Raw genomic sequence first — 15,139 nt, forward strand, 5'->3', positions numbered from 1 at the left:
CGTTATTGGTCGAAGAACTGACCTGTCCTTTTCTTTTTTCTTAATGTTCTTGATGACAGTTAGTGAGTCCCCTTCCACGATCAGGCATCGATAACCTCCCTCGACCACAAACAGAAGCGTCCGTTCATAAGCCCTTGCTTCAGCCACGCAACAATCATTTACATCCGTGAATAGATAAGTTTCTAACCCTCTAATTCCTGCTTCCGAATCTCTAGCTAGGACTGTCGTTGTAGCAATTCTTGACTTATTATGATAAGCTGCATCAAAGTTTAGTTTAAAAACCCCACGATCTAGAGGCTTCCAAGCTTCTTTACTCTTAGTTCTATTGGTAGAACAAATGTTCTCCTGTGACATGTTGAGATCTCGGCAATATCTATGAACAAACCCCACTAACTCCTGCAAATAATACTTAAGGCCTTCATGAACTAGTTTATTTCATCTATACCAGAGACCCCAAATAGAAATGGCCATAACTTGTTTTTGTTGTTCATCCGTAGCGATAAAAGAATGGAAGAAGTGCAGCTTGCAACACGTCAGTTCCTCAAGGGACAGAAGCTTGATTTGCAAATAGTCCCACACAGATTGGAGGATGCCATAAGACCACAACAAATTATCAGAGTTTTCCCGAGCAATTTTACACAAAGGACAGACAATCTCAGTACATAAGTAACTTTTCGCCAAGTTACAGAAATGGGACAGTAAATTATTGAAAAGTCTCCATATGTGAATTTTAATTTTCTCTGGGATATGCAAAATCCAAAGAGCCTTGTAAAAATTCTGTTGGTAAGTTTCATCAGGGATAATAGGAAAGTTTTTCTGTAACCACTCTGTAGAAAGAGCTTTATATCCACTTTTCACTATATACTCCCCAGACCCTTCATATTTCCATACCATCATGTCCTCAGAGTTAGCTCCCATTAGAGGAATGGAGATAATACGTATCGCTGTGTCTTCATCAACTAAATTATGTATCAGCTCATTATTCAAAGTATCTGTCTCAACTTCAATCAATTGATTCATACATGTCCAGTTAGGCAGAATCCTTTGAACTGACAATCTGTTGTTCTCCCTTCCAGGCAACCAAAGATCATTCCATAATTAATATGGGAACCGCTACCAACCCGCCACACAAGCCCATCCGCAATCAGTTCCCTGACACTACAAATACTTCTCTAGGTAAATGAAGGGTAAGACCCAATTCTCGCTGTTAGAATATCCAAAGATAGGAAATATCAAGCTTTTAAAACTTTAGGTAGAAGGCAACTAGGTTGAGAGAAAATGCGCCAAACCTTTTTAGCTAATAATGACTTGTTAAACAAAACAAGATTTTTAAATCCCATTCCACCAACACATTTCGGACGACATAAAAAGTCCCAAGTGCTCCAATGAATACCCTTCGCAGTTTTATTATTGGTCCACCAAAATTTGTTCATTATGCCTTCGAGCTTACGACATAAGGTCTTAGGCATAATAAAGCATTGCATAGTGTATATTGGGATGGCCTAAAAGACTGACTTAATGAAGACTTCCCTCCCCCCCTATAGACAAATACCGCAAGCTCCACCCATCAACATGTTTTCTGAACCTATCAACAAAATTCGGGAAAGCCCAGGCTTTTTTCCGCCCTACCATCATAAGCAAACTTAGGTACTTCTCTGGGCTTGAAGCTACTCGAGCCCCAAGCAAGTTAACTATGTTCTCCTTAACAGACGAGTCCATGTTGGCCCCAAAATAGATAAGGGACTTATCAAAATTCACACGCTACCCAGAAATCATCTCATACTCCCGAATCACATCACGAATCACTCTAGCTCATTTGCATGAGGCATCGCCAAAAAGGATACTATCATCTGCAAAGAACATATGAGCAATTGAAAGTTTTTTCTTGCCAATCAACGCCCCTTTCAACCGTCCTTTCTGTTTGGCTTCCTTGATAAGTGTAGAAAACCCTTCCGCACAAATGAGAAAAAGATATGGGCTGAGAGAATCCCCTTGCCTCAAATCTCTTGAAGCCGAAAACCACTCACTGTTGGACCCATTGAGACTGACCGAAAAAGAGACGGAGCACACACATCTCATAATTAAAACAACCCAATCATTATGAAAGCCCAAGTGTGTCATCATACCCACCAAAAAATCCCATTCAACACGGTCATACGCTTTGCTCATATCGAGTTTAAGCGTAAAGTTTTCGTTCTTTTCGGTTTTTCTCGTTTTAAGGGAGTGAAGGACCTCATAAGCTACTAGTACATTGTTGGAAAAAAGTCTACCTAGAATAAACGCTCCTTGAGCATCATCAATACAATGACCCAAAATAGAACTCATCCATTTCACCAACGCTTTTGCCACAATTTTATGAACAACATTGTAAAGACTAATGGGGCATAATTGAGTCAAATTTATTGGTTTCTCAACCTTAGGGATTAGAATAATTTGGGTCTTATTAATGTCACCTAACTCAGATTCGCCATTCAAAATTGAAAGACAATAAGATAAAATATCAGGCCCTATTAAATGCTAGTACCTTTGGAAAAGTATTACAGAAAATCCATCAATTTCAGGTGCATGCAAAGGCGCCATCGGCTTTACTACCGACTCTATATCTTCTGCAGTGAACTAAGTAAGAAGATTGTCATTCATGTTTTTCGTAACTCTTTTCTCCACTAACTCAAAAACATGCTCATCAGGGCCCATTTCAAAAGTCGAAAAAAGATCACTAAAGAATTCAAAAGCAAGTTTTAGCATTGCATCATTCGAGGAAATTCTCCTACCATTCTTATTATCAAGCTCAGAAATTCTACCCCGCATTTGACGTTGCACAGCTATATTGTGAAAATAGCTAGTATTTCGGTCTCCATTCTTAAGCCAATTGACATGGGCTCGTTGCTCCCAAAACAATTATTCCTTGTCTGCCTCCAAATTAAGTCCTAGTTGGAGATCAAAAATTTCTGCTAAAATCTCGTCAAAGAGGTCCTGGTTATACAGGAAATTTAATCTATCTTCTAAATCTGCACAGACTTTGCTTTTCTCTTTTTTTTTTTTACTCCAACACTGAATCTGATAGCTCAAACTTTGAAGCTTAACCAGAATGCTTCCTGAACATTCAGTCCACCATTTTTCGACTAATCCTTCAAAAGAAGTATCCAAACACCACTTAGCCTCGAATCTAAAAGCCTTATCAATGAAGCGCTGATCCTTCTTGCCTTTCCCCACGGTATCCAAGAGAATAGGGCAGTGGTCAGAGAAGGAGTGACTCAAATGTTCAATCTAATAGCAAGGGAAAAGATTGACCCAGTCCAACGAAGTAACCCCACGATCCAGACGTTCCCTAATGTTATTACTTGAAAATTTTCCTCTCCCAAGTGAACCAGCGACCAATATAACCCAGATCATTACGATTACAATCCTCCAGTGTTAGTCGAAAAGCATCCATTTGACGTTCTGATCTGAGACGACCACATTTCTTCTCAAAAGAGCTGACAATCTCATTAAAATCTCCAAGAACGACCCAATGAATAGCTTGATCATGACTTAAGTGCCGAAGTAATTCCCAAGATTTCCTTCTATTCCTTTCCTCCGAATTACCATAGAACCCCGTTAAGCGCCAAGCAACATCACATTCATTATCCCTAATGTCAATGTCAATATAAAAAGAGGAAAAACTTCGAAGGCTAACCAAAGAGTTACCATTCCAACCCAAAGATGAACCGCCTCTTGACCCCATAGCTCCAAAATCAATCCCGTTCTCGAAACCGCATCTCAACCTGACTCTTTTCATCTATTTAGAACATAATTTTGTTTCCATAAGAAACAAAAGTTGGGGATTAATGGCTCGCAATTTGTTCTTGAGCCTTTTAACAGTTCATGGCCTCCCCAATCCACGAACGTTCCATCTTAGGATTTTTATTGTGCTCGGCTGCTCTGGTCACCAGAGCCAGCTGTTAAATCATAGGAACCACCTTCTGTATAGATACCCAAAGTGTCTAATGGGCCTGTCACAATTCTTTGACCCTTTTTTCCTTTTGCAAATTCTAATAGTTCATTTTCCTCTCCCAGGACAATATCCATGGGCCCTTGAGCCAACCCACCACTGTACAGACCACTTTTGCCCAGATTACGTCCATTAATATTCCCATTAATAAGATTTTATTGATTGGCCCTTGACGAGATTAGATTGGGATTTAACGTCTGATTCCCAAAATCGCTCCCTGATTTCCATCTAGAATCATTCTCCCAATTAAAGTTATTGCTTTGACTGACACTTCTCATGTTTACAGTACAGTAGTGCGACCCGTCAGCCTCGCACAACCACCTGCTCACCCCCGTATTCCGCCGCCTAGTTACCGCGCGCAGCGATAAATCCCATCCATAATTAATTTTTGAAGGCTCAATTTTTAATCGAAATGGACAAAAACTTTCCCCATGTCCGAGCTTTCCACAAATAAAGCAAAACATGTTTAACTTCTCATATTTAAAATGAACATAGACAGGCGAATTATCCCCCATTTGAATCTTCTTTTTACGTTTCAGCGGGGCTGTAACATCTAATCGAACACAGATACACATATATAAACTGTGGCCTAACGCCAAAGAAGATACATCATATTCAAGAAATTTCCCCAAAAACTCACCAAGCTTCTTACACATCAACTCAGACATCATCCCCGCAGGTAGATCATGAACATGAATCCAGAATTCAGTATAATTTAAAACCAACATTGAGGGGATTTCTCCTTTTTTTAATTCTTTGCAGTACTAACAGATGACCATTGAAGAACCGCGGAGTGCCAGAAATCACCTTTTGAACGTCAACCTCATTGAAAATTGGAAGAGATATTGTTTGTCCCCAAGATCCGATATGTAAACTCCTCCAATAGGGTGCCAGAGGTCCGCCATGGTATTGCGTAGCGAGGGTAAATGCACCACACTATCTGTTAAGCATCGCCCCACCAAACAGTGCTGGAAACTTTGATCATTCACTATTTCATCTCCTTGAAGCGCCTCTTCCTCTTCATCCAATAATCATAAATTTGCTAAGTCCTCTTCCATATCTTACCCAACCCAAACCCCGAAATCAAAATAGAACACTTAAAAGGAGAAAAAAAAACAGGAGCCACGCTAAAAAAAATTAAAAATGACAAAGGAAGAGCATGCCAAAAGGCAGACACAGAAAACGTGCCATAAGGCAGACAGAGAAAATATATTATGATAAATTTCACTTTTTAACCCAAATATTTTTAAATTTAATAAATACATGTTTTTATACTTTTTCAAATATGTATTATGTTAAACTCTCAAATAATTTATTCATGGTGACTAGTATATGCATTTATTTTTACAATTTGCATAATAAATGAACTACGAATCTAAAATTTCAATGTAATATCATTGAGCAAAGAATAAATGCTATTTTTGTTTTTGAAGAAGTAGAAATAATTTTTTTTTAAAAAGGCTATTATATTTTTTGTTATATTGAAAGCTAGGTAAGTTTGTGACTAACTATGATCACAATGAATTAAGCTATACAGATTTGAGTAGGAAGAAATTTGTGTAAAGCTTGAAGAAACTGATTTTGTATTTAGTCTTCTTACTTGCCCCTGTTCATTGTGATTACACTATTTATAGAGTTTGTGTATAACTGCTTTTCAACAATCTGCCAACTGACTAGCTGTCTTTCAACTACATGTATAACAACTTTTAACTAATAGTGATGATCACATACTATTTTCTTAACATTTTACATTTAAAAGTTATTATAAGAATCAATAAAATTAAAATTTGAAATGAAATTTATTAAATTTTGTGTGTCAGAACCATATTTTGGTACATTGATATTCAAAATAAGAATTAAATTCCAATGTTCTTTTAACTTTTTTTCATTCTTTGGAATATTTAGTGGAAATAAATAATTTTATAAAAGAAAATGATTGAATGATTCTTTTGGTTAAATCCTATGTGAATTTATGCATTGACAAGAGTATTTCTTTTCTAATTTGGTTTCTAGTGTCATATGGAGATATTGGGCATTAAAATGTAGTGTTTTTGACCTTTTAGGGTGGATATGGATGAACAATAGGGTGCGATGCGTTTAGTTTACTGTTTATTTTACGATATAGTATCGTTACAATATCTAGTCTTACTGACACTTTTGTTTTTTACACTAACTATAAGTACACGTACCGTCCATCTAAACTCACACTTAATTTTAGAGCTTTTAGCTTTTTACTAGAGGAAGGGGCTATTGTTACACATCACCATTAGTAAGTCTTCATATCATGATTAAACCCACTTCGTTAGGAGGAATTCGTCATCATATCATCTCCGACTACATCCTAAAAAAATTTCCCTTAATTTTAAAAATAACCTAACAGTCGATAGGATAATCATGCAAAAGGATTACATCATGTCCCCCTCCAATATATAAACTCCGCTATAAGTAGATATTGATAGATATATTAAAACTCTGCCCAACTCTCAATCTAGCTCATCAGCATCACCACGATGTGAACCACTTGTATCCTACATCACCAATAATAATCCACAACTTCCATCACTAAATATTACATCAACAAACTTAAAGCCGAAAGAATGTTAAGTCATTATGTAAGAAAGCTTTAATTCCAAAAATATGGTTGTGTATGAATTTATGGATGCTTTAGTTAACATATATTCCCATCATGATACTTGATTGGGTTGGAGTTGTTCCTATTTTCTACATTCAGGTGTTTACACAGTTTGGGAAGTATTACTCTTTAAAATGCCATACCCAAATTGCAATCAAGAATGAGATGAATATTGTAAACCTAGTTCATCATGGATTGAGTTGAGTATGAAATTATCGCTGCTTCATCGGCCAATAATAGGTACTAAATATGGAAGTATGCATATCAAAAGTCAAATTGCATGCTAATTTTTTTATTCAAAAAATAAATATATTAATCATTATACAGACATTACTAAAAAGGTAATTATGTATTTATAAAAATTTGAAAAATTAATAATTATACCAAAATAATGAACTCCAATATCAAAGTACTTGGTCGGTGGGTGAAGGAAATATGGCATCCAATAGGAGAAGGTTGGGGAAGACTTATGGGGTCTTTCCCTGATTCTTTTCATATGGTATTCCACAATCATACCCTCCTTCCATTATTGTTCTGAAATCATCAAACCGATCAGTAAGATATAATATCTCAATTGCACTAAGTTTACGCCACCCTTACCACAACTTTTGATCGAGATGCCTTTGCTTTTCAGTAAATCGAGTTTAATATTTGATAATTAAGGTTACCTTTAATATTATCCCACATCTAGTATAATTTAGATGTATCTAATTTTATAGGTTAAGTGCCTAAAACGTATTATTCTTTTATTTATGAATTATGGAAGGGTTATGCGTAGTTTAAGGCATTGTATCGTAAAAATATATATAATCAAAATTTATAATGAGACTATTCAAAAAAAAAGAAGAAGAAAATAACAATATAGACTGTTTCAATGGTGACATAGGATTTTAATATTAGATATGAAAATAGTTAACCACAATTAAAATATGAACAAAGTTCGAATTTTAATATTCAAAACTTAAGCTTATCTGTAATTTATATTGTATGAAAATTATATTATACTATAATATAAAGGGAGATGTCCACTTATATTATTGTAAAAGTAATTTACGTTTATACCCTTATGAATATTTTGGTATGATAAATATTTTAATCATCTTACCATTATATTCCATATTTCATTAGATCTTGTATGTCAAATTTAACATAAATTTAAAATTTCTAATTATTTGTTTAATATAAAAAAAACAAGTTTAAATCGTCCAATAAATATTAATATATAAACTATTTTATATCAATGTGAAAAAGATATTGAATCACAAATACAATTACATCGATAAATTCAACGATTGTATCATTGAAATATGTTTTACTCGTATAAAAATATGAGTTAATATTTGGTATAATGAAAATATACTTTTTTTATTCCACAAGCTGCCTAAAAAAATTATCATGTGTCTATTCTTTTAAAATATTTTTTTAACATTTTACTATAATACCATAGGATACTTGTCAATCCCTAAACACTGCTTATGGGGTTTAAAAACTCGTAGCTGTACCAATTATTATTCCTAAGAATATAAAAAGAAGTGTATAACTAAATTCCTTAATATAAATATTTTTTAAAATAATTTCATTATAGGTTTTGATCACATTTGCTTTTTTTAACACAATATCTAAAACTACCCATAGTTCTCTCCAACTCAAAATTAGGAGGATAATGTGCTTCAACTCACTCAACCCATACACTCCTATATTAACAGTAATGCCTATATCAATCAAGTTAAGACTCAACCGGCCCCTAATATGAAAGGTTTGGTGGTTTTATTTATGTTAAGAATTTCAATAGAATATATATAATTATTAATAAATTTTATTATATATAAATATTTTTTAATAACTATGGATTATATTATGGTTTGTATAAATCGGATGGAAATATAAAATCATCCAATCATGAACACCTAGGGAGATAAGCGATTGTGAGGCAAAGGAAAAGGATCTCCACTGCCGAAATGGAATTGCAATCATAAGACAAGCCAGGTTAGCTGTTGGGTAGACACTTTACTTGAAAGCCAAGTCTTCAGAAATTGTGCCCAACTCAAGCCCACGGTAGATTCATTGAACGAAGTTTTAGAAACACTACAACTTCCCTGCAATATTCACCCATGTTTTGCTTAAAATATACTGTAAAAACACAAAATATGGTATGTTACTTCCGTTTTTGTCCACTTGGAGTTGAAGATACCAAGAAAAAAACACACACCCCTTGTGTCAATCTCGTGAACTCCAAACCCAATCTCCGGATTTAAACGCTTTTCAAGCCATAAAATGTCCATTAATTCTCAAAGATTTATGGATTTCAGACAAGAACCCTGAGGGTTCTGCAGTCCATCAGATCCTGTGGGGGTTATTTGATGCTGTGATACAAGTTTCCATCATGGCATGTTCTAAAACAATGAAAGTAGACAAAGGAAAAGGACCATAAATAACATTAATAGGATTCAAATTACAGAAGCTATGGAACTTTTATGGACGCTAACAAATTTCTCCCTTTCGGTCCAGCAAGAAAAAACGAGCTGACAACCATGGAGAACATCTTATAAATTCTTATAAACATTAAGACTTACACGATAATACTAAGAACCCTAAACTCATAAACAGACTTTAATAATAACCTAAAGAACCTGTCACTGCAACTACCAAAAACTCAATTGCAGTGAGCTTTACAAAAAATAAATACACAAGGAAAACATCTGTTGTTACATTAAACTAAGCTTTTAGAATAGAATCCCAATCGATCTCATATGATGGGTATTTGGACAACATAAAAGACTCCGACGAAGTAATAACTTCAGGCCATGGCTGCTCGTTGAAGTCCGAGAAGGTAAGATCCGACAAAGGTGAAGATTCTGTCGACCCCTCATTCTCCGACAGAACCGGAGATAAAGATGAGGGGGAGTTCTCCACCTTCACTGTCTTTTCCTCAGGCTCAGCCAATTGGACTTTGTTCTCCTTCGATAATTTCTTCGTCTTCTTGTTGTTCGCTTGCTTTTGGTTGAGTTCCAAACTTTCACAAATAGCTTGAAGCTTAGCATCAACAGAGGAATGCAAAGGCTTGTATTCACCGAACTCGCCACCGATATGGGAACCTTGGTGACGAAGGTTAGGGAAGTTGAGTCTCGCAAAATCACCCCTAAGTTTATAGGCTGCTTTATCATAAGCCAAGGCTGCTTCCTCGGCTGTATCGAAAGTGCCTAACCAAAGACGTGTCCGGTTCTTAGGTAGCCGGATCTCAGCGACCCATTTTCCCCAGTGACGTTGCCTAACTCCTCTGTAGAGCTTGGTGGGTTTTGGTCGTGAACCCATCTGTTTCATCGGGACTGGTTTGGGACTAAGAAAGCTGAGCATATGGTTGGTGTTGGGGTTGGCGTTAAGTTGAGGATTTTGGTAAAGGTAGCTTGGTTGATTGTTTTGGAAGAGGAATTGAGCCTGAATTTGGTTGATCTGAGCTTGGGTTAAATTGTTTAGCCCAATGGTTGAACCAATTTGAGGCTGTTGAACACCTGGATATTGATCAACCGCTGGGAAATAACAACCATCTGCGTAAAAATTGGGTTGTGTTTGGGAAGAAGACAAAGAGAGATATGAAGTAGAAGGAGAAGGAGAAGGAGAAGGAGAGGGAGAATAAGAAGAAGGGGAAGGTGAATAGGAAGAGGAGGAAGAGGAAGAGGAAGAAGCACTTTTCATAAAAGGTTCGAGTGCTTCCATCAACTCTCCACCATATATATCTGAACTGCTACTATAGAAATCCGTTGTAGCTGCCATTTCTTTCAAACAGAAAAGATTGAAACTTGAATATGAAAAAAAAAAGTAACCTGTTTCTTATCAAAACTTAAGAACAGGTTTCAAAAACCCAGAAAAGGATTAAGGAGGTTTTTGTTTAAAATAGACAACCCCTTTAAATCCAAGATAACCTAAAAAATCAAGCTATTGAGGTATCAAAAATCACCCCTTCAGCTGATTTTATCTACAAAAAACAGAAAAATTAAAAGCAAAAAACCTGGATCTCGATTCTGAAAACACCTGGCTTTTGAAGAAAATCCTGTAATATAAGTTTGCTTTCAAACCACTGTCAATAACTGAAAACAAAAAACAAACCCAAAAATCAGAATTTTTTTCAAAAATAGAAACAGATGATTAACAGAAAGGGATTCAGAGAAGCGGGGATTAACAGAAAAAAAGGGGGGGGAGATCTTGAAACAGAAACCACTAATAAATTCTTCTTTCTTTTTTTCTCTCTTAAATTTTTGGTGTAAATAACTCTCAAAGCCTCACTCTGGCTTTTCGTCACAACCTTCCTTCGATTTATATAGTTGTTCAACTCAGTTAACCATCTGGTTTTAACCCCTAAAGCAAACCCTTGTAAATTTAATTAGCTGACGTAAGACTCGTTTCAATAAGTTATTTGTAACCATTAAAATGATGACACGCGCACCCAATCTGATTCCTGTGACTGAAACTTGTCCTTCGTATTAGCTGTCGGTTGACAAATATTTTTGTAGTTTAATGAAAAATGAAAAGCGGGAGTCACGAGAAGTTTCACATGTAATGTGATTTATCAAAGGTGGTTAGTTTTTTTCACCTAAAATCTGTCGGTGATTTCTCAGTGTGGGTTTGGATTCACCGTGTTTTTAGTTTTAGTGAGTGTAAAAATAAATTATGGTAATAGAATTAAATATTATAATAATATTATAGTGTGAAATAAAAAATAAATTAAATTAAATTTTATATTAATTTATGATTTAAGGCTTAAAAAAAGAAATTAATTTTATCTTTAATCTTTTACAATAAAATTAAATAAAATAATTTTTTTTTACTTTTCAAATTTTAAAATTTTAGTCTTAATTAAAAGATAGCAGTTAAATTTATTTAGTTAAATTCTACTATTATCTTATGTTATGTGTAAAATTGTAAATTTAATCTAAGTTTTCAAATTAGATAATTCTTAGTTTCTATATTTTTTAAAAGTTAAAATTTCAGTTTTAATATAAATGATAGCTGTTAAATATATTAATTAAAATTTTGTGAATAACTAATTGATATTGCATAATAAATATAATAATATTGGAATGTATCTAATTTAAAATAAGGTTCTAAAATGGAAGGAAAGCCTAGAAAGGGTGGTTGATAAATGGTTGTGACCTTTTTAATGCATCACCAACTTGCTTCCACTTTGACCAGTTGATGAACAAATCATTAATTACCATAGTTTTGTGCAACTAATAGTGGGGACACTCCATCATTCCACGATGGACCAACAAATGTAGGCATTTGAAAGGAGGAAGTGGGCACTCTATCATTAATCATCATTCATTATATATCACCAATGTCTAGGCCAAATTTCATCCCACGATTCTTCATGTTTAATCATAATTATTATTAAATTAAATGTAAACAAATGTTCATAGATATCATTCAACATCGACTAAATTCTAATAAACAAATAAAAAACATTTTTAATTTAATAATGTATTCAATATTTTAGGCTGATATTTGTATTGTAATGTTTAGGATTATTTAACATAATCTATTTTATTATAAGAAAATGAACCACTTGCATTAAACAATTAACCCAAAAAAAACAACATTTTAAGTTAATATAACAAAAGTGAAAAATAATATTATATTAAAGATGATGAGTTTATAACTTTCTTTATTATTTTTATGAAAGATTATTCTGTATTAATGAGTTAATTAAATAGATTGGACCTAACCAAAGAATATGATGCCAAAGGAAACGACAACCGTCGGATATTGACACAAAAGCTTGACGTCATTCTTTTTATATCTAACGGTTATTATCAATCCATTCGACGTCAGACGAAATAAGAAAACAGAGAGTCATGTCGAAATGGCAACAAATGGGAATTTCCATCGTCGCAGAATTTTTCATTTTTTTTTTTTCTCTTTTGAAAGACTTGACCGAGGTTAATTTAAGTTGACCATGGTTGAGTTTACAGCTGAACAAGTCACGTGCGAAGGCAGTGGGGGTGGGGGAAGAGTACGACAATCTCAACAATTGCGGCGACAGTTACTGGAGCAGGCTCAGTATTGGAGTATATTTGACTCACGATTGTTTACAGCGCGTGTTGTGCAATACGGGTATTTCGTCGCTGTTGAACCGTGGGGCTGTGAGTCTCACGCGGATTTTGGAAATGGGGTTTGGTTAGAAACGAAGGAAGAGTGCAAATCAGGGGCTCATAATTGTTACTAAATTAATAGAGCCAGGAGTGGGGGAAAATCTTAGACTTAGATCCGAAGATAAGAGTAGAACCATGGGATGGGATGCAGTGTTGGTTAAGTTAGTTAACCCAACTAGCGGGTTTAGGACAACCCTGAACTGCAATCTTGGTCCTTGTCGGGTGGGGAAATTCACAACCCGAAACGCCGGTGTTCAAGTTAATGCTTTTGTCAAGAGTTTTAGACTCTGAAATTAATTGATGCAGCGAAGAGATTAAGTTGAGATTAAAATTAATGATAAAATATGTGTTTGGATTTAAAAATAATATGGTGATAATAATAAAATAGAAAATGATTATTAAGTATATTAGGTAAAAAATCTTATATAAAATATGTTATATCTTTTCGTTACCTAGATACATGCCAACAAGATAAAAAACGTTGATTTTTCTAATTGATTGCTCAACCAAATTAGAGGAGCAACACATTTAGTTATTAAGACCATCAGTTAGAAAAGCACTCTTGACAAGCCCTCTCATCTTTCAATAATGAGATAATTATCTGCTTGGAAGACATTTGTATTTTGGTGCAAATACATTGCCAATACAATAAATGGTCTATTTAGGCAAAACAACATCGTATTGTTTAAATGCATAATAAAATAGATCTCACGATGCACATCGTTCATGCTCATGAATATCTTTCACACATTTAACGAGGCTGAGTATTGATCTTACCACATCACATTAGTGGACAATAGGACCTCTCTTATAAATACCCTCCTAATGATGAAAAAGGAATCAACCATTTAAAAACCTTAAAGTTATTCTAAGCTATTCCCTCATCTCTCTCTTTCTCGGCCAGTCTGACCTTTTGTTCATTTTCGGCTCACCACTCTCTAAGTGAACCGGTCTCCACAAAATCACCACTGTTTCCTCATTAGTCATTACTCTCCTCTCTTGTTATACTTTGTATCAACACTACAAAATTTAGAGTATTTGTATTTAAAAATATTAAAAATATGTAAATTGTATTTATTAATAAAATAATAATATAAGTTGGCTAAGTTTTAACTTAATTGATATCAATATTATTACTAGTGAAAAAAGATATAGTTCAAGTGTGTTAAAACATATTTATTTTTATCCTCTTTAAAGATAAATATTTCTAAGTTTTATATCAACAATAATAATCATTAATACTTTTATCTTTATTGTTATTACTGATGTAATTTATTATAATAATCGAGGTCAAGATGCAGCTAAATCCACCGATAATAATTGGGCATCCGAAGGAATACAGCAATTTTCTAATTTTATTAGAGAAAAGATAAAAAATCAATAAACTTATAAAATAATAATAATAATTTTTAGAGTTACACAAATAATTTAATATTTTTGATAAACAAGCCAATAGCCTCTTGATCCAGTAACAATAGTAATATATTGCAGACATGAGAATTTAAGTTTGATCTCAAGTAATTTTATTCTTTTTCTTAATTATTAAAAAATATATTTTTGAAAAACACAAAAAAAACCAATATTCCTAATATTTCTCTTGAAATTTTTTTAATATTTTTATATTGACTTATGTAATTCTTATTTTTTTTCCATATTTATAATAGAATTCTTATTTTTATAATCAAATTAATGATGGGAGTCGCGTTGCATTTTTAAAAAGAGATGTAAGGTCAAATTTTAAAGACGATATTATTGATAGTGACAACACCAAATTCTAAACATAGACGATAAAACGAACATGGATATTATGTAACTAATTAAAATTTCTTTTATAAACAATTAATTAAAATGTAATAAATTTAACCACCACAATAAACAAAACGATATTATGTAACTCAAGAATTGATACTCCAAGATTTAATATATATATATATCAGTTGATTTTGTATTATTTAAAAAGAAATAGAAATTTTATTACTGAGAATCCCTTCATCAGTAAAATTGGAAATATATGAAAGCAACGCAGAAGAATAGAATGGTGGACATAATTTATGATTCAATTATGTTATCAGAAGGCATAGATTAAATATTTATATATTGTACATGACTCAATCAAGTATACATGCATGTTTCAGATATATTTTATAAAAATTTCAATATAAGAGTTGAGCCAAAATTGCTGCTGCATTTCATGGTTAATTATTTGAGAAGGCACGATGGCTGCATTTGATGGAAGAATAATGTTGTTCAATTAATCACAGATTTATTGGTAGACAAATCCCACTTTTATCGTACAATTTATTTTAATAAACAATATTTAAAAAATAATAATTCGTTAGAGTAGCAAGCGGGAAAAAGTGTTATTAGGAT

The 15,139-nt window shown here is 33.6% G+C and overlaps 1 protein-coding gene across 1 annotated transcript; it reads right to left on the reverse strand.

Annotated features, from left to right (window-relative positions):
* Positions 1 to 9,031: 9,031 nt before the first annotated feature.
* On the reverse strand, positions 9,032 to 10,948 carry LOC107962440 (ethylene-responsive transcription factor RAP2-13). Its single transcript, XM_016898837.2, has one exon. The coding sequence runs from the start codon at positions 10,392 to 10,394 to the stop codon at positions 9,339 to 9,341; it is 1,056 nt and encodes a 351-aa protein (XP_016754326.1). The 5' UTR covers positions 10,395 to 10,948; the 3' UTR covers positions 9,032 to 9,338.
* Between the last annotated feature and the right edge of the window lie 4,191 nt (positions 10,949 to 15,139).

This window comes from Gossypium hirsutum, chromosome A06 (genome assembly GCF_007990345.1).
Source record: "Gossypium hirsutum isolate 1008001.06 chromosome A06, Gossypium_hirsutum_v2.1, whole genome shotgun sequence".
Taxonomy (NCBI): domain Eukaryota; kingdom Viridiplantae; phylum Streptophyta; class Magnoliopsida; order Malvales; family Malvaceae; genus Gossypium; species Gossypium hirsutum.